The sequence below is a fragment of the Sinocyclocheilus grahami genome, unplaced genomic scaffold, assembly GCF_001515645.1.
Source record: "Sinocyclocheilus grahami isolate Dianchi unplaced genomic scaffold, SAMN03320097.WGS_v1.1 scaffold384.1, whole genome shotgun sequence".
Taxonomy (NCBI): domain Eukaryota; kingdom Metazoa; phylum Chordata; class Actinopteri; order Cypriniformes; family Cyprinidae; genus Sinocyclocheilus; species Sinocyclocheilus grahami.
The window spans coordinates 60,035-77,820 of record NW_015505563.1 but is presented as its reverse complement, the minus strand read 5'-3'; the positions used below and the strand labels follow the sequence as shown (position 1 = coordinate 77,820).

At 36.9% G+C, this 17,786-nt stretch overlaps 3 protein-coding genes across 4 annotated transcripts in view; 1 reads left to right on the top strand and 2 right to left on the bottom strand.

Moving 5' to 3' along the window:
• Positions 1-735: 735 nt before the first annotated feature.
• On the bottom strand, positions 736-3,357 carry LOC107549966 (protein FAM107B). Of its 2 annotated transcripts, none has more exons than XM_016231154.1 (5): positions 3,098-3,346; positions 1,665-1,692; positions 1,347-1,491; positions 1,028-1,169; positions 736-836 (listed from the first exon to the last, which is right to left on the bottom strand). In XM_016231154.1, the coding sequence occupies exons 1-5, from the start codon at positions 3,143-3,145 to the stop codon at positions 738-740; spliced, it is 462 nt and encodes a 153-aa protein (XP_016086640.1). In that variant the 5' UTR covers positions 3,146-3,346; the 3' UTR covers positions 736-737. The 2 variants fall into 2 exon arrangements, with proteins under 2 accessions (XP_016086640.1, XP_016086641.1); XM_016231155.1 differs by having other exon boundaries at positions 750-836; positions 956-1,169; positions 3,098-3,357.
• Positions 3,358-3,618: 261 nt separating this feature from the next.
• On the bottom strand, positions 3,619-5,625 carry cfap276 (cilia and flagella associated protein 276). Its single transcript, XM_016231153.1, has 5 exons — positions 5,445-5,625; positions 5,210-5,326; positions 4,942-5,057; positions 4,382-4,494; positions 3,619-4,293 (listed from the first exon to the last, which is right to left on the bottom strand). Exons 1-5 carry the CDS (start codon positions 5,520-5,522, stop codon positions 4,223-4,225), a joined length of 495 nt encoding a protein of 164 aa, XP_016086639.1. The 5' UTR covers positions 5,523-5,625; the 3' UTR covers positions 3,619-4,222.
• Positions 5,626-6,197: 572 nt separating this feature from the next.
• The window catches only part of LOC107549964 (UPF0577 protein KIAA1324-like), a 14,080-nt gene continuing 2,491 nt past the window's right edge, over positions 6,198-17,786 (top strand). The window contains exons 1-20 of the mRNA XM_016231152.1: positions 6,198-6,478; positions 8,692-8,812; positions 8,960-9,140; positions 9,412-9,559; positions 9,791-9,871; positions 11,179-11,284; positions 11,364-11,513; positions 12,165-12,253; positions 12,385-12,562; positions 12,752-12,880; positions 13,052-13,142; positions 13,292-13,397; positions 13,908-14,042; positions 14,160-14,423; positions 14,636-14,809; positions 14,929-15,079; positions 15,171-15,264; positions 15,399-15,500; positions 16,581-16,707; positions 16,835-17,013. Of these exons, the coding sequence (XP_016086638.1) occupies positions 6,371-6,478; positions 8,692-8,812; positions 8,960-9,140; positions 9,412-9,559; positions 9,791-9,871; positions 11,179-11,284; positions 11,364-11,513; positions 12,165-12,253; positions 12,385-12,562; positions 12,752-12,880; positions 13,052-13,142; positions 13,292-13,397; positions 13,908-14,042; positions 14,160-14,423; positions 14,636-14,809; positions 14,929-15,079; positions 15,171-15,264; positions 15,399-15,500; positions 16,581-16,707; positions 16,835-17,013 (2,714 nt within the window). The 5' untranslated portion in view covers positions 6,198-6,370. The remainder of the gene's footprint in view (positions 6,479-8,691; positions 8,813-8,959; positions 9,141-9,411; positions 9,560-9,790; positions 9,872-11,178; positions 11,285-11,363; positions 11,514-12,164; positions 12,254-12,384; positions 12,563-12,751; positions 12,881-13,051; positions 13,143-13,291; positions 13,398-13,907; positions 14,043-14,159; positions 14,424-14,635; positions 14,810-14,928; positions 15,080-15,170; positions 15,265-15,398; positions 15,501-16,580; positions 16,708-16,834; positions 17,014-17,786) is intronic.

Below are 17,786 nucleotides of genomic sequence, written 5' to 3'. Positions count from 1 at the left end.
AATTTGCTGAAAGAGTATTTGTTGTAACTGTCGTCAGCTTATAAATATATATATAAATTGAGAGCACAACATGGCTCGAGTTTCTTCCTACAAACGTTTCTTTGTCGATTTGCTTCCCATTTGCCTCCTGTTACCTTCCTGATAAAGGCGGGCTACGGCAGATGGCCAGCTTGCGTTCCTCGTGTCTCTTCCTGAATTTAAAGATCAGTTAATTAAACGGGCATTTCCATGTGAAAGGAGATTTCTCTCCGCGCTGGCGATGTGCAGGAGTGCCACCTGTAAATGCAAAGGCAGCGAGACACCGAATCGATTTGAGCATTCTAGTGTAGGGGGGAAAAACCGAACAAGGCTGTGGATAGCGAGTAAACTACAAAAGTCACTTTTCGATTTAAAAAGAAAAGACCATGCTAGGATATTATGGTGCCGAGATGTGGCTGGAGATTGTCATTTGGTTGCTAGGAAGTAACTGACTTCTCAATATGAAAGTCTCATTTAAGTATGACAGTTTGGTGACCTGCTTGACAAAAGGGGGGGAGAAAAGAAAAAAAAAAAGGGGGAATTTTATACAAGACATTAATAGCTTTATTTTGATTCAGGTTTACAGAACATTACAGTATATTTAAATAGAGGGCTTCATTACAGCTGTATGCAACTTAATTTCATAACATTCTCTATTATATGAAAACTGTAAAAATTACAAAAGGCGCATTTCTTCTCCATAGGCCCTTTCAGTCGTTTTATTCAGTCAACTGTATGCGACGCAGACTTTCTTTCACTCTGACAAATTCTGGCACATTCTTCTCATCCTCCATGCGCCTCTGTTCCTCCATCTCATACTGTGGAGAGAGATTTAAAACGGTCAACTTTACAAAACACTAAAATATATGAAGTGCGCAAGTCCATTCAACAAAATGCATAGCCACAATAATTCAGTTCATCCCAAATTTTTACTGACTTGCATCTGGCAAAACTCTTGACCGCCATTTCAGTAATGAGGAACATCAAGCGGACAGAGATTGGTCAGTACCTCCTGCAGTTTCTGTTGTCTCTTACGGAGCTCTTGTTCCAGGTCAGAAGGAGGTCGGAGGGCAAGTTCCTCCTCTCGGTGCAGGTCAAGCCTCCTCTGCTGTAACACGCGCTGCAATTCTGGTTTCTCCTCCAACAGGCCTCTGAGAAGAAAAAAAGGTCACAGTTTGTATGAATAAATGCAGGTTAGTGTAGGTTTGATGTCATTTAAAACTTTCAAAATGAGGTTTGTTTATTTTGCTTTTATTCTTTGTAAAGTATTGGGTTATGTTGGATTACTTCATTTGCAAAGTAAACACATCTTAGATGTTACTCTTTACCTCTTGTGGCTGAGCAGAAGCTCCTTATGAAGATTCTGGCGACTGGGACACTCGCCAGGTGAGCCATTCAGTTTCCGGAGCTGAATGAACTCGTCTCCACTGTCTGTGCTTTGCTGGGACACAGGAGAATGACATGCATAATTCTCTGAAAAGAAAGATTGGAAACATTTAGACTTATATGAACACCAACAAATCTTCAGTTATGATTTGACATTTGAGAAGCAAATTGTAAGATGTCTAAAATTATGTCTACATGTTTATATGACAGACTATATGATGCAATGTAAATTAAACTCAGAGCACAGTCAGTGCCTGTACCTTTTCTGTGATGTCTGAATCCTGGCCGCTGGAGAGAAAAGTTAAAAATAAAATATTGATACCCATTAAAGCATAAGTAAATAAATTTACCCAAATGAATGGGTTACTTCTAGCATGCAATTTAAATAGTGTAATGGGCGCCAGCATGTCCACCTGCTGATGAAAGCACAGAATCAAACCAGCTCAGTGGACTGAGATGACATGCTCTGCCTTCTAATGCATGTTGGCTTCATTTACTTACAGATGAATGAAGCAAAGCGGGCCATTTATAGCTCAACACTGAGACTTTGAGTTATTGTCAACCTCCTGACCTCTGAAACACAGACTCTAAAATAATACGACTACAGACAATAGGACAGAGGAAAGATGTTCAAAATTGGATTTCTTAGTAAGCATTAAATGTTATGTACAAACTTAAATATATACATAGACTTGCAAAATTACTACTACCACCACCACCCTTATTATATAAACCATTGTCGATCAATAACTATTGACTAATAACTATTCAAATTCATAACAAGAGACTTTCCATGAATCCACAAAAAAAAGAAGCAGATTTTAGTCACATATGCAGTGTGCATCCTTGTTCTTAAGTGTTTAAAAATGTTTTTTTGGAGTTAAATGCTTTTATCCAAACCTACTTGCATTGTACTCAGGACATGCATTCCATGTGAACCTATGAATTTGGCCTTGTTAGCACTGTACTCTACTGTTTGGTCTACAGGAACATTTTAGGAACCTTGACGCATCCACCTCTTAATGAGACGTTAATCTTCTGGGCATCCTTCCCAGAGCATAGCGTTTATAACCAAGATCGGGTTAAATCAGCTTACTCTGGTCCAACAGTGCCATGCTCAAGGGCCATTTGTGTGTCAACCACACCAAACACTCCCCTGTCCAATCTCCACACTCCTAAACCAACATGACAGACTATTGACTGAAATACATGACTCATGCAAATTATGATCATATTGTATAAAGGTTTGTGATTGGGTCATATAAAAACTACTTGCTGGGAGGGATGCCATTAAATGGGAACAAACTTTAGTGTAAAGACTGTGCATTGTTAAAGCAACAATGAATAACTCCAGAAACATTTTAATTTCATTAAATATTTTTTATATTTGAAAGACTTCATGTTGTATTCAAGGTAAATAAGCTTCATAATGCTAAAACCAGCAGCAGCAGCAAAAAAAAAAAACTGCTGGTTTTTCTTCAAATTAACCTGTTGTTTCTCTTAAAGTGAACTTTTTAAATGTAACTGGCTAACAAAAGCGTTTAATTCAGTTTTCCCCATAAAAAAAAAAAAAATCAAAATCAAAGCACTAAACTCAGTTACTAAAAGAGGGTGACTATCGAACACCAGCAATCATTCACTTGGGATTCATCGAATAAACGAACTACATTTAAAAAAAAAAAAGAACACTCACCTCCACGCATACGGTTGATTGCTTTTTTGTTGTGTTCAGGTCCAGCATTGTGTGACTAGTGTAAAGTCTGTGGCCTTCGGTCAGCGTTTGCTCTGTTTATGTTCAGTGATGCTTGTTGCAGACATTACGTTCAAGCTCATTACGCCATCCCAGATTAACCTGAACCTATACGAGGCAGGTAGGATGCCAGATTAACTAATTACCGAAGACATCGCTGCTGATTTGAACTGTATTCCTTCCTTGGAAATAACTCTTGATCTCTTTTTTTTTTTCCTCATTAAGACAAATGAAAAGACCGACAGACGTCCGTTTTTGCTAGTTAAATAAGCAAATGCCTGTTAAGAGGTGTTTGTTTTCTGAACCAACGGGGTTATTGTTCTATCAATATAAAAATATATATATACATACATACTGCGCTTGTTTCTCAATTTATAAAATCTTACCGTAACCAGCCACAAGATGGCAGTGTGGTTTTTAAGGCTTGCTATTTGGAATCCCATGATTCCAAAGTGCTACTTATTGACGTCAACCAGGATGTGAGGTCATTGAGTGAATGTGTTCGCGCGTGTGTGGAGTGAGTGTGAGAGTGGTTGATTGTGTGCTTGAATGTTTGTGTTTTGTGAGAGAGTGTGTGTGTAAGTGAATGAGATAATTAAAAAAAAAAAATCTACACCGTGATCTTATTTGATCTGGTCCGAGTTGTTGCCCTGCTCGGATACAGAGATGATAATAACCGACTCGGGAGCTTCTGTAGCGATGATCGTGAGGCTTTTCACAAAACTCTGGGCATTCACAGTTGAAACTGTGGTAAGAAATGATGAATCGATCAGATACACTAGAACAGGCAGGGTGCTGGATCTCGGTCCAGTATGCTCTGCTTGTTCACTGAGTATAACGGCGATTCTGATCTCACCATTACTTCTAACAGTGAGCGAGTCCTTGAAGTCAGTGAGCATCTCAAATGTATTGTATTCATTTAAAGAAGAGACCACACCGGCATATCTACGGTTCTTTTATTCTATTTGTTCAAGCCCTTATACGTGGTATTGCTGATACCCACTGTTTAACAACCAACCTGTGGGAGTACGGGTAACCCATCTTAACTTGTATATCATATGTATTGTGTTACGTGGAGTAAAAGCCGCCATCATGCTTACGAGAGTAACCTCGGTTTGTAGAGGCGGTGTGATGAGACTCTGTAAATAAAAGAAACACCGTGGTTACACTCTGTAGCTTTTTTTTTTTTAAGAATCTCTTTCTTATGGGTTGAGTATTAAATCTCACCTATGGACCCTTTAATACTGTATATAGAAGCCTTCTGGGTGTCGACCCACACTCTCATTCTTTTGGTTTCAGTCTCACGCATTGATTCTTCTAGTTCTTTGTTTTTCAGTGTCCTGTGTGGGGAAAAAATTCATCAAAATGGCTGCGAGTTTTAGCCTTACCGAGCCTTCAAACTAAATAACACACAGCTGTTTGGGTGTCTTTTTTTTATTTTATTGACATACCAATAAAATAAATTCTTTAAAAAAAGTAAAGTTTTAATCAATGGATATCATTGTTCATATAAAATATGAAGAGTTTATTTGCAAAAACAGAGAACTCAGTTTTTAAAAATGTAAAAAAAAATCATGTTTTTTTCAATCCTGCATTCCAATTAATATCAATCAAAATCCAGTTGGGTTATTTTGATTAAATAACTAAAAAATACAGCTAACTAGCGCATATAATAAAATATAACGCAATAAAAAAAACATGACTTATGAAAATTAATAAAAACGGAGTTGCCTGTTTTTGCAAATAAACTCTTCATATATTCAATTTAAATTATTTAGAGGCCTTACCCATAATCCAATGCAACAGTTTCCTTCTGCGTCACGGTTTGATTTTTGTTTTGAAACAATCCTAGATGATGATCGTATGTGGATTTCAGATGAATGTCCAGACTGTTCTTTGGTGCCTTGTGACAACATTTTAGCAGTCAGTACATTTCAAAAACACGAAGCTTTAAATCAGAACATATTTGGATTTACTTTAGGTTGCCTATGGTCATTTTTAAGTGGTAGTAAGCAGATTCAAATCTTCCTTCGAGGTACAGCTACATCAACTCACTGTAGTGTCGTAATGAAAGACATTTCGGCGAGAGCTGGCCTGTGTTGTCGAGTAATGGAGTCTCCTCCAGGGTTCGTCATTCTGTGCGAGGTGGGCTGGCTTCTCATATGCCAGTTTCTGATCAAGCAAGGTAAAAAGTGAGAAATATGTAAACACGAATGTAGGCTATAATCAAAAAGCATACGAACTAGATGTGTAAATAGAAAAGGGTGGCCAATTATAAAGTTTGAATTACCTGAATTTCCTCACTCCCTGTAAATGTATAATCGTTCTCATATCGCGGAAATGGAAAAGGATCTCGTTCTTGTGGCATATTTTCCACAATATATCCAAATGAGTCTGGTGGAATGTAACAGGTCGGTGGTTTGAGATCTTGCGACTTTTTTGTTGTCCCTCCTACCGTTGCCTAGAGACCAGTTAGTGAGCGTCAGGTTTGCCGCACCACGCAGCTCGAGACGTAAATATACTAAACTAACCTTACAGACAAGTGCATTTTGGTGTCAACTTTACTATTAACAGTTGATTAGGTGGCTGTTAACCGCGTTGTTTTTAGAACAACCAAAAAAAGCTTTTTAGTTTCCCCAGAATTTGCTGCTATACGTACTAAATTGTGTTTCCCCCAAATGTAGACCTCATATCATTACTATAATGTTTGTTATTCAGCCGCGTTATTGGTGCTTAATGTAATTTTTTTTAATCTTTACGAAAATTAATGTCTTGACATGCAGTGTTGCCAACTGCTTTCAATTGAAAGTAGCTAAAACTGGTGGCTAAATGTCATTAGATGACATAATGGCAAATTCACTGATCTATATAAAGATGAATATAGATCAGTGGGCAAGATGAGAACTTAGATAAGGTTTGTCCAAGAAGTTGCACTATCTGTCCCTAAACTTTGGGAAAAAGTCTCAAAAGGGGTGGGGAATTCGCTAAATCTAGCTACAAAATTGCTAAACTGGCAACACTGTGACATGTATCTATACAAGAGAGACACGTTAGCAGTTGGAACTCCATCCCAAAGAGACTGGCCAATAGGAGAGCTGAGCGCGTTACACGCTTAGTATGTGCAAACAGTGTCTGGATAAAAGCCCAGCAATATTTACAGCACGGCTGTTACTGTCACACGCCTTTCCTGAATGAACGTATCTTTTGGAAACAGAAATGTATTCAAGCCATGTGCTTTTCAATGCTGGAACGCAAGGCGTTTCTGTTATTTTTCTGCTTCACTTACTTTTAACGGGGGCAACGGAATTACCCAGCTGCAAAGAGGTAGGTGCTACTTTACTGTGAATTATACAGGTTTTCTGAGACTGTAACGTGAGATTCTACAACAGTCTTTTTAAATAACGTAATTTCAAAAAGTTTGAACTACTTATTATATGCTGTTTATTTCTGACAGCTGCTAGAACTACATAATGCACTGAAATTATTGGCTGACTGGCTGAACACACATTAACAGAATAACACATCTGTGAGCTAATACTGCTGCTGATGGAAATATTGATCATTATAAACACTCAACATTATCCTGGAGGACTAGGCCAGCACATTCTATAAAAATATATATCATGTGAGGTCCATTAATAGTAACAGAAAACATAATTTCTCCCCATTGGTTACATGCTGAGAAAACTGTATTGTACACATCATCATACACAGTGAAGCCGCCACTTTACAAATAAGAAACCATATAAAATTTAATCCAGGAACAAATGAAAAAAAAAAGAAGCCTGACAGCTCATATCAGTTAATAAAGCAAATAAGGGATGTGGGCTGGATGTTTTCTTAGTTAATAAAAAGCTCACATGCATCATCAATATTAGCTTTCAGTAAACTTGTTTCCTTTCTGCTGTATGTATGTTTTAGCTCTCTTGTCTTCTTTTCCCTCAAGAAAATAATTGTTTGAATAAGAGTGAACATAATCATGGAAATGGGTGACACACTTACTTTATCATGTCTAGATAAGCTTGTCCGTTGGCCCTAGAGAGCTGTGTGAAAGGGGCATCTGCTGTTATGATCAGCCGACAAACGGCTGCATTGTTGTTGGTGTACCTGAACTGATATACCTGTATATAATAATAATAATATAATTTTAAAACATTTTTATTGTTGCAAATATAACTGAAAATAGACCAAGTGAAAATTGCCATTGACCTTGTGGAAAAAAACAAAACAAAACAAAAAACCTTGTTTTCTGTGGGAGTAAGAGATTCATCAGCTAATCTGACCCCTAAGAGACACCATAGAAACAAATGTCAGTCTGTTCTGTTGCCTTGGTTTCTCGGTTTCATCATATATATATATGGATGTGGGGATTATTATGTGGACTGCTTGCTCAGAACAACTTTCATTCTTTCGTTCTTTCTTTCTTTCTTTCTTTCTTTCTCACTAAACGTTACTAATGTTGCTGCACTAACACAAAGCACTTAGGAAGCACGGCCACTCGTCACATTGAGGTCTTGTTAACTATTAATCTTGTTTCATTCCACATGGGTCATTCTGATCTGCTCTGTGAATGTGACGTGTCTGCTGTTACCTCAGGTGCCATTCTGTCAGTTTAATTTAGGTTCTTGTTTCTTGCCATCTGCTTGTTCTTTGGGGGAGTTAGCTGTCAACATATACAAACCACTTTAGTTTGAGTCTAAATAATTGTTTCATTTAAACCACACCTTTAAGCATTTAAGCATCTTGTTACAGATTATTATGTCCTTAGTTAAATTAGGATAAACTGATAAACAGATGTTGGAGATGTTAATGTTAATATATATTCAAGATTTTATTTTATCGGGCTCTCCTGCCATGGTGAGTAAATAATACCTGCTAAAGACTGTTTGTTTAGACAAGGATTTGAAACTTCCTTGAAGCTGATCTCCAGTGGGTGGATCCGCCTATTGTTCAAATATTGATCTGACACATTATTTTAAAAGGAGATATAATCCAGAGGAACATTATAAACAAGATGTTGGTAACTACAATTTTATATTATGTCTGTGAAGCACATAATGACAAGTTGTGCATCTCAGCTATCAACTAGTGAACATTACTTAAAAGCACTCAGAGACAGACTTTGGACCACTGCAGTTTTAATATTGCTGTAATATAGTATTGTAATGAAAGCTTTTTTCTTAGCAGAAACTTTATGATAGTATAAATTACATAATATAAAATAATTCCAACTCAAATCAACATTTAATTTCCTTGTATTTATTTATTTGGCGAGTAGCTACCTAACACTCCACGTCAGCTTGTTTATCATTTAATCTGTTTTTTCTACATTAATTAGATAACTATACAATATAATTTTCTTACATAAACACTAAATTGGTCATTACTGAATAAGGTTTATGTGGTTGATATCTCCAATTATGCCAACAAATGTATTACCCTGCACAAAACTCCATTTTGCAGTGGTCCTTTTGTCTTGTTTTCAAAATGAATGACATTTCAATGCAGCTGTTTTTGTATGTTTCATTATTTTGCAGTCTGATTATCATTTTGAGTACACAGACTGTGACGTTTTGGGCTCTCGATGGAGAGTAGCGATACCCAACAAGCCTGAGACCTGCACTGGCCTTCCTGATCCAGTCAAAGGCACCCATTGCAGTGAGTAACTACAACACACACACACACACACACACCGCCACTACTAGATAACGGTCTCTAGCATGCTATGTTACCAGGTGAAGGGTTTTCAAAGCTAGAAAGGCATTAAGATACTTTCATCTTTGTTGTTTATTTCTCTTTTGTCAGCGTTTAGCTGTAATGAAGGCGAATTTCTGGACATGAGGACTCAAGAGTGTCAGAAATGCGTTTCAGGGACCTATTCTCTTGGGACGGGTGTTGCTTTCGACGAGTGGGACACTTTGCCCACTGGCTTTGTCAGCCATGGCATCAATATGAACTTAGGAGACACTCACACAAATTGCTCCAAGTGAGTGACTCATATATGTATGAAAAAAATAAGAGCTACAGCATTTCAGGACATGCAAACAGGTGCTAGTGCTTAAAATTCAAGATCAAGTGGATGGCTGAGCCATTCAACATTCACTTAACAGTAATTGCATGCACAGAATGTTTATGCAAAAGTGCTTGACGAGTTAGGACCTTGAATTTTTTGGAATTAAAATGAAACTGAAGAATGGACATTTGTGGAAATTTGCTCTAATTGGGACCCATTGCATGTGTCTCTTGCATCTGTGCAGCTCAACATGGATCCCAAAAGGTGATTATATTGCGTCTAACACAGATGAGTGCACTTCAACTCTTTCATATGCTGTGAGTCTAAAGAAGCCTGGATCTGTGTCCTTCCAATACTTCTATGCAGACAACCACATGTTTTTTGAGTTTTATGTAAGTACTGTGGCTATATTTTTATATATTTTACCCCAAATATATACATATACAGAATAAAAAAAATTATGGTTAGTTAAATTGAATTTGTATTAAGTGCATTTTTATGATTAATTTATAAATAACGTATAATAGGCAATATAAAATTAATAAATTGAGTTTTATAACAACCACAAATGTGAAAATGTTAGATACTGCATGATATGGGATATGATATGCATGTGCTATCAGGTTCAGAATGACCAGTGTCAGTCTACAGACTCTCAGCGTCGCTGGATGAAGATATCAGAAAGTGATTGGGATTACCATTATGTAAGTCTGTGTGTGTATGTGTGGTCCTGGTAAACCCTACGTTATGGGGATAAAATGTCTCATCAAATCCTTGTCGTTGTGGGGACCCATGAGGAAACAAGCTTATAAATCATACAAAATTAAGTTTTTGAAAATCTAAAAATACACAAAGTTTTCTGTAAGGGGTAGGTTTAGGTGAAGGGCTGGTCTAGAGCAATAGTAAATACAGTTTGTACAGTATAAAAACCGTTACGCCAATGGAATGTCCCCATAAAACATGGAAACCCAACATTGTGTGTGTGTGTGTGTGTGTGTGTGTGTGTGTGTGTGTGTGTATACACTCTAAAAAATGCTGGGTCCAGCGCTGGGTTAAAAAGGGAAAACCCCAGCTATTGGGTTGTTTTAACCCAGCTATTGGGTTGTATTTAACCCAGCATTTTAGAGTATATATATATATCTATACATATAATCATGAATTAAATATAATTAAATGAGTAATTAGGGTACAAGAAACGCACAGATGTGCAGCAAAACTCACCTGTGAGAGTATTGAATTCAGAATTATGTGGAGCTTTTCACTGCACAAATCGCTCCACATCAGCTTGACAAAGACTAGAGCCTTAACAAAAGCCCAGCGAGAAAACCAAAGGCTTTTATGTGCAGATGTTTAGAAATGCGGAAGATTAGAAAGAAACCAGCACAAAGTGCCTGCATGACTGGCATATTTAAACTAATCCAAACAAACATAGAAAACAAACATTTGACATTTATATATCAGTCTTCTGATGTATGTGTACTGTTACCGCACTAGCAGCTGTGAGGTGTCACACTGTATTTAATGTAACCTGTTTTAAACCTGCCTACAAAGTTTTATTGTATTGAACGTCACCTTTTGGATCAATATTTTAAAGAAGGCATTCTAAAATCCTAAATAATTGATGTCTACAAATGTATGTCTGTTAAATAATTTACATGTCATCTAAGTAAACATTTAACTCCTGGCACAAAGCTTGCGGATATTTATATATTTTTTGTTTTCACTCATTTTAGTTACAGCTTTACTAATTTTATTGTGGTTTTGTCATATTAGATTTTTTAAATAGGTCTATATAATATGAATTACTGTTTAGGTATTAGTTTTAGCTTATTTACTTTTATTTACTTTAATACTTAAACCGAGAAATAAGAAATGTTTGATGGAATGGAATGTTTGAATACACGATGATACAAAGTTTCCTACAATTGTGATTCTTGTGTAAATACATTTCTGCTAGAGAATACGTTGAAGCCTCAGGCCACAAAACCTTTTCTTCTTGCTATCTAACCAGGTGCAGCTGAGTAGTGGTAACAATGTCTTGTACTGGAGAACAACAGGTTTCTCTCTGACCGCTAACACTGCCAAATCGGTTCTACTGAAGAACATTGTCATCTCAGGTATTTATCCATCACAATTCATTGTGCACTACCTTAAAAAAGAATTGACTTAGTAAATAACAATCGACCTTTTCTTCAGGTGTCTCGTATACATCTGAGTGTTTTCACTGTAAGCCAGGTACCTATAGTGATAAACCAGGGGCTGCCCGCTGTGTGCCATGCCCTGCTAATTCGTACTCTAATAAGGGAGCCACTGCGTGCCAACCCTGTGAGGCGGACAAATATTCAGGTGTGTGTCTCAGCATTTTTAAAGCAATGCTCATGTTAATTCAGGTCAGTCATCAGCTGCTATTGTTATCATTTCACATTCATTATTGCTCATAGTTGTGTTATTTTTTCCCTCTGTACTTAGACAAGTATATGAATGTTTACAGGATGTTTTTTGTAAGTGAAACATTGGAGTATTTACAACATATTTATACTCCTTATGCAGGTGCATAAATTATCCTGAAGTCTTTCAATTAAAAGAAGAAAGAAAATATATAAACATTACATTAATTGTACTAATTAAAATAATCCTATAAAAACATGAAAAGATATTGAATTGTTGATATAATTATTGAATGATTTTGTGGTTAAACTAACAAATATATCAGTCATATACTAGAAAATCCTGATGCATGTAAGCGTAGTTATTTTAAATGGCTGGTGGTCACCCAACAAATGCCTTGTAAAGGTCTTTAAACGTTATATCTGCATAGATGTGATCAAGCATTTAAATGCAAGCTCATGAAAGTAAATGTTCATGTAAATGACCTGCACTCACCAGTGCATGTACTCTATGGGATTTGCCTACTGTGTTTTATCACTTTATCTAAATGAGTGTGTGTTTTTCCTAATGCCATGGGCATTTTCCTCTGTCCTGTGTGTGTTACCCCAGGACTTGGATCTGGAACCTGTCTACAGCGACTGCCCTGCACAACGACTGATTACTTCTATACTCACACACCATGTGACTCCAGTGGTCAGGTACCACAAAAAATCCAACAAATCTAGAGATTTGATTTATTTTATTTTATTTTATTGATGTAACATCTCCAGATGACAACTGACTGTTTATATATATATATATATATATATATATATATATATATATGTAGACACAACTGATGTATAAATGGATCGAGCCTAAGATCTGCAGTGAGAGTGTGGAGGGGGCAGTGCAGCTTCCGGCTTCAGGGGAGATGATGGCCTGCCCTCCATGCAATCCAGGATTCTTCTCCAACAACACCTCCATCTGTGAACCCTGCCCACATGGCTTCTATTCAAATGGGACAGGTAGAGAGAGACAGCCAACAGCCAACAATTAACGATTTCACTCACCTATGACAGCATATGCATCTCTGTTCTATCTCTAGATGGCAACACTACATGTGTATATAACACTAAATGTATGCTTTAGTACATTATTGTAGTGCATCAATAACTTAACTCACTATTATAAACAATCATGTTACATGTGTTTAGAATGCTCAGAGTGTCCTGCTGGAACGGAACCAGTTGTGGGGTTTGAATATAAATGGTGGAACAAAATGCCCAACAATATGAGGAGTCCAGTCTTCAGCTCAGAATACAGAAGCGTGGAGAGGAGCACAGGTAGGCCTAAATATCCCCTCACTAACTCTCCACACAATTTGATGCAAATTTGATATTATTTTATAATTGAATATAAAATTTTAAGTGAGCCATTGATTATGGCTGAAGTTTTTGTAGACAGAGTCATTCTGTCATAGATGTTTGTGAGTTATTGGGGTTTTGTTGTAACAGGCTGGGAGGTTGCAGGCGAGTACATCTACACCACACCAAGCAATCAGGACTCTGACTATATGATGCTGACACTCACAGTACCTGGATACAGGTGAGCACATGCATATGATAACGAATAGCAACAGAATTGTATTAATGATCTCAATATCTCATTATGAAGACAACATTAACGCTAATACAAGAGACATAAACATGGGCTAATATAATTTACTCAATATATTTTGTTTTTCCATTTTCCAGCCTGCCTCATTCCCTGAGTGAAGACAATGAGAGAGTTCAGCTTTCCAGAATAACATTTGTGTTTGAAACAAAGTGTACAGCTGATTGTAAACTGTATTTCATGGCAGTGAGTTTGACTGTATTTTATACCATTGTATATATGACATTTACAATTACAGCTTGAAGAACATTTTTGAAGTGTCTTATGTTCACCAAGACTACATTTATTTGATCAAAATACAGTAAAATTAGTAACATTGTGAAATATTATTATAATTTAAAATATTTTTTATTGTATTTATATTATATTCTAATATGCTTGTTTGGTGCTTAAGAAACAGTTTTTATTATCAATATCGAAAACAGTCTGTGCTGGTTAATATTTTTGTGGAATATGTTTGAGTAGAATGTTCAAAAGAACAGCATTTATTTTAAATAGAAACCTTTTGTAACATTATAAATGTCTTTACTGTCACTTTTGATCAATGTAATGCATCATTAATGAATACAATTCTTCTTCTTCTTTTTTTAATCTTACTTACCCCAAATTTTAAATGGTACAATTATTATAATTTCTATATTCCTTAATTTGCAGAGTATTATTAATTGTCTAAGATTTGTCTATATCTCTTTGCAGGGGCAAAATGAATGGAGTAATATTGTGGAGAGTTGGTCTGGCACTATAGGGAAGCAGTCCTACTCTTATCTTATTAAAAGCAATAACACTGTTAGCTTCACCTGGGGTTTTCAGCGCACTGGGCTCTTCAGTATGGTAAGATTAAACTACAATCTTTTACTTTTCTGTTTTGTTTGTACTTTTTTTTTTACTGTTAAGTAACAGATAATTTAAACTCTTTTGATGATCTGTGGCTGTGTGTCTGTCTTACAGAAAAATGAATACAGCTCTGACTATGCTAAGATCTACTCTGTTCGCCTCACTAATGTGATTGGGGGTGTGGCGTCAGAATGTCTTCAGTGTGCTCTGGCTGCCGTTGACTCTGAGTCTGCCTGCGTCCCCTGCCCTCCAGGACACTACATGCTGAACGGCACAGGAGTGTGTAAAAGCTGTCCCTCAAATACCATCATCAGGCCCGAGCAGCCAATCGGAAAGCAAGCCTGCATACCTTGCGGACCCAATACTTACAGTAATGAAGTAAGCATTATTTATTTAAACAAAAGAAGAACCCTAACCCTAAAATAAAGAATATTATTATTTTTAATAATGATTACATTAGAATATTTTATTATTGTGTATGCATATTGTTAGTCACTTTCTTTATATTGATTTTCACAAATCATGCACTTTCCAACTATTTTATATATCTATTCACTTCTGTTAAATATGTTTGTCCTCTCTGTTCACAGGGCCGTTCTGCGTGCATGAGTGACTGTACTTTAGCACTGCATCATAAAGGAGAGATGCTGAATTATGATTTCTCACCGCTGGCAAATGTCACTGGCTTCCAGAGCAGCCCACGCTTCACCAGTAAAGGGCTGCAGTATGTCCACCATTTCAGTGTGGCGCTGTGTGGGACAGAAGTAAGAGAATAAATTAGACCAGATTCAGTTTTTATGAATGACTAAAGTGTAAAGTATGCAGTGATGTCTGAGTTATAAGCTCAGAATGAAACATTCAAGTGTGTCTTTCTTTCATTTAGAACAGGGCTCTTGCATCCTGTGTGGAAAATGTAACTGAAAGCAAGAGGGATGTAAAAGGCTACATCTGTCAGTCTACCGTAGTGCCTTCTGAGGTCAGGGGTCAGAGTGTTGTGTCCTCTCAGCCCTTCAGTATTGGAGATACTTTAATCGGTGAGTGCTACCACGGCTTTGAAATCTCTATCAAACAAACCTATCCCACTGGGTCCTGTGGATTCATCAGATGCCAACTTTTTATACTCAGGAGTGACAACTGACTTCAAATTTGATGACATCTCGTCATTGGATGGCAACTTTCCTGTTGAATCAGAGCTGCCTGATGTCATATTCTACTACAGGTGAGTGTACTTGCTTGCAATGATCTGTGTTAAGTTTATTCTAATGTTAAGTTAATTATAATCACGTTCACAAACTATTTTTGTTGACCTCAGCAGACTGATCTGTAATGTTCTTCCCATTATGGTGTCAACAGATCTAGAGAAACGACACAAGCATGTAAAAATGGAAGATCAGCCTCCATTAGGCTCCGATGTGATCCCACTGTAACACTGAAGAACCATGTTTCCCTACCAAGGTACAACATGAAAATAGCTTTTCCTTTTGGGTAGGGCTGCACCATTAATCAACACAACACCAAAATTGCTTAGTGTGATTATCAAATCACAAAGGCTGTGATTTAATTAAAGGGATAGTTCACCCAAAAATGAAAATTCTGTCATTAATTACTCACCCTCATGTTGTTTCAAACGCGTAAGACCTTTGTTCATCTTCGGAACACAAGTGAAGATATTTTTGATGGAATCTGAGAGCTGTCTGACTCTGCGTAGACAGCAACGCTGTCTCCAAAATGCTATTCTCCAAAATGGCGCTAGGGTGATGCGAAGACAAATTGTTGAATAAAGTCGTTTTTTTTTTTCTTTCGCGCACAAAAAGTATTCTCGTAGATTCGTAAAATTACGGTTGAACCCCTGATGTCACATGGATTATTTTACAGATCTCCTTGCTACGTTTCTGTCTGGGAACATTTCAGTTGCGTTGCTGTCTATGCAGGGTCAGACAGCTCTCAGATTCCATCAAAAATATCTTCATTTGTGTTCTGAAGATGAACGAAGGTCTTACGGGTTTGAAACAACATGAGGGTGAGTAATTAATGACAGAATTTTCATTTTTGGGTGAACTATCCCTTTAAGACCATATTTCATCTTCGGAAGACAAATCAAGATATTTTTCAGTCTCATTCAGAATATTTTGAGTTCAAGGCCCAGAAAGGTAGTAAGGACATTATTAAAATAGTCCATGTGACATCAGTGGTTCAACCACTAGTTGAACCATCAAGGTTGAACCACTGACGTCACATGGACTATTTTAATAATGTCCTCACTACCTTTCTGGGCCTTGAACATGGTAGTTGCATTGCTGTCTATGCAGATTTAATATTTTGATTTAATCAAAAATATCTTAATTCGCTACTTTTGGGGCTGTTCCAAGAAAAAAAAACAAGACCAATCAAGACACTGATTTGAAAGTGTGTGCGGTGAATATTGTATGGTTTGGGACTAAATGTAATACTGGTTATATGTATGTATTCCAACTCAGACGATGGAAGAATATTGCTGTTTATTGCTTGTTTTCTTTATGTGTGCATTTGGTATAGCAACTGTTCAGAGGGCACCTGTGATGGCTGCTCCTTCCATTTCCTGTGGCGCTCCCAGTATGCCTGTCCTCTCTGCTCTGAAAGGAACTATAAGGAGATTGTGAGTGCTTGTATCCAAGGAATTCAGGTACATGTCAATTCACATCATGATAGACCAAACAGTTTGTGAATGAGACTATTTTCCCGCTCTGAATGTTTTTATTTGACCATTTATTAGATGACTTAATGTAGCTAAAATGTTTTTTGTTTCTCAGAGGACTACCTATGTGTGGCAACAACCTCTGAGGTGCACAGGTGGGGTGTCACTGCCTCCTCAGAAGGTCAGTGCCTGTGTGACGCTGGACTTCTGGCTGAAGTTTGGTGTCTCCATCGGAACTGTGGCTGCTATATTGCTCATTACCATCAGCTGCTACTTCTGGAAAAGGACACGCAAGTGAGAGTTCATTACTGAAAGTGATACTTAAAAATGGGACCAAAAACTGGTTTACTTACTTTGTACTTTCTTTGATATCCAGTAATAAAATTGTTGAGGTGGAAAACAAAGCAGCATACAGGTGAAATTACCTAGGTTTAATTTGATCTAATGAAAATTAGTTAAAAAAACAAGTATTTTTCCCACATTATTGTTTAATAAAATAAAATATATTCGATAGATGTTAATCGAGTAATGCCAACTTAAGGAAAAATACATTAGTTTGGTTATTTCAAACAAAAATACTTTTTAAAATATTTGTTTTTAGCCCATTGCATTTGGAATTGCATTTTGGCCAAGACTTTATCATATATCTAGATTGATAGATTACATATTTTGATCTATTAATCTCCACTCGAAAGTATAGTATAGTGCTCAGTCTCATAATTCCATGAATTTAAGTGTAAATTCATAGTAGATAACTGTACTGTACAACACTGACTTTGTGAGCGAATGAAATTAAGACAAAAGAACAACATACAACTTCATACTGCTACAAAGATGGGTGTGAATGTGTTCTTTTGTCTCTATAAGCCTAATTGTAGATAAATTGGGGATAAATGAAGGCTGCTGTATGTATAACAGTATTAATACCCTCTCTTTAGGCTGCAGTATAAGTACTCAAAGCTAATGATGACTGCAGGAGATAAGGAGTGTGAACTTCCAGCTGCAGATAGCTGTGCCATCATGGAGGGAGAAGATGCAGAGGATGACCTCATCTACCTCTCCAAGAA

Coding starts and splice junctions, on each gene's coding strand:
- LOC107549966 (XM_016231154.1), bottom strand. CDS start 3,145: ATGCTGGACCTGAACACAACAAAAAAGCAATCAACCGTATGCGTGGAG. Junction 1,693..3,097: donor AATCAACCGTATGCGTGGAG/GTGAGTGTTCTT, acceptor TTTTCTCTCCAG/CGGCCAGGATTCAGACATCA. Junction 1,492..1,664: donor ATTCAGACATCACAGAAAAG/GTACAGGCACTG, acceptor CTTTCTTTTCAG/AGAATTATGCATGTCATTCT.
- cfap276 (XM_016231153.1), bottom strand. CDS start 5,522: ATGCCACAAGAACGAGATCCTTTTCCATTTCCGCGATATGAGAACGAT. Junction 4,495..4,941: donor ACTGTTGCATTGGATTATGG/GTAAGGCCTCTA, acceptor TTCCCCACACAG/GACACTGAAAAACAAAGAAC. Junction 4,294..4,381: donor CAGTATTAAAGGGTCCATAG/GTGAGATTTAAT, acceptor TTTTATTTACAG/AGTCTCATCACACCGCCTCT.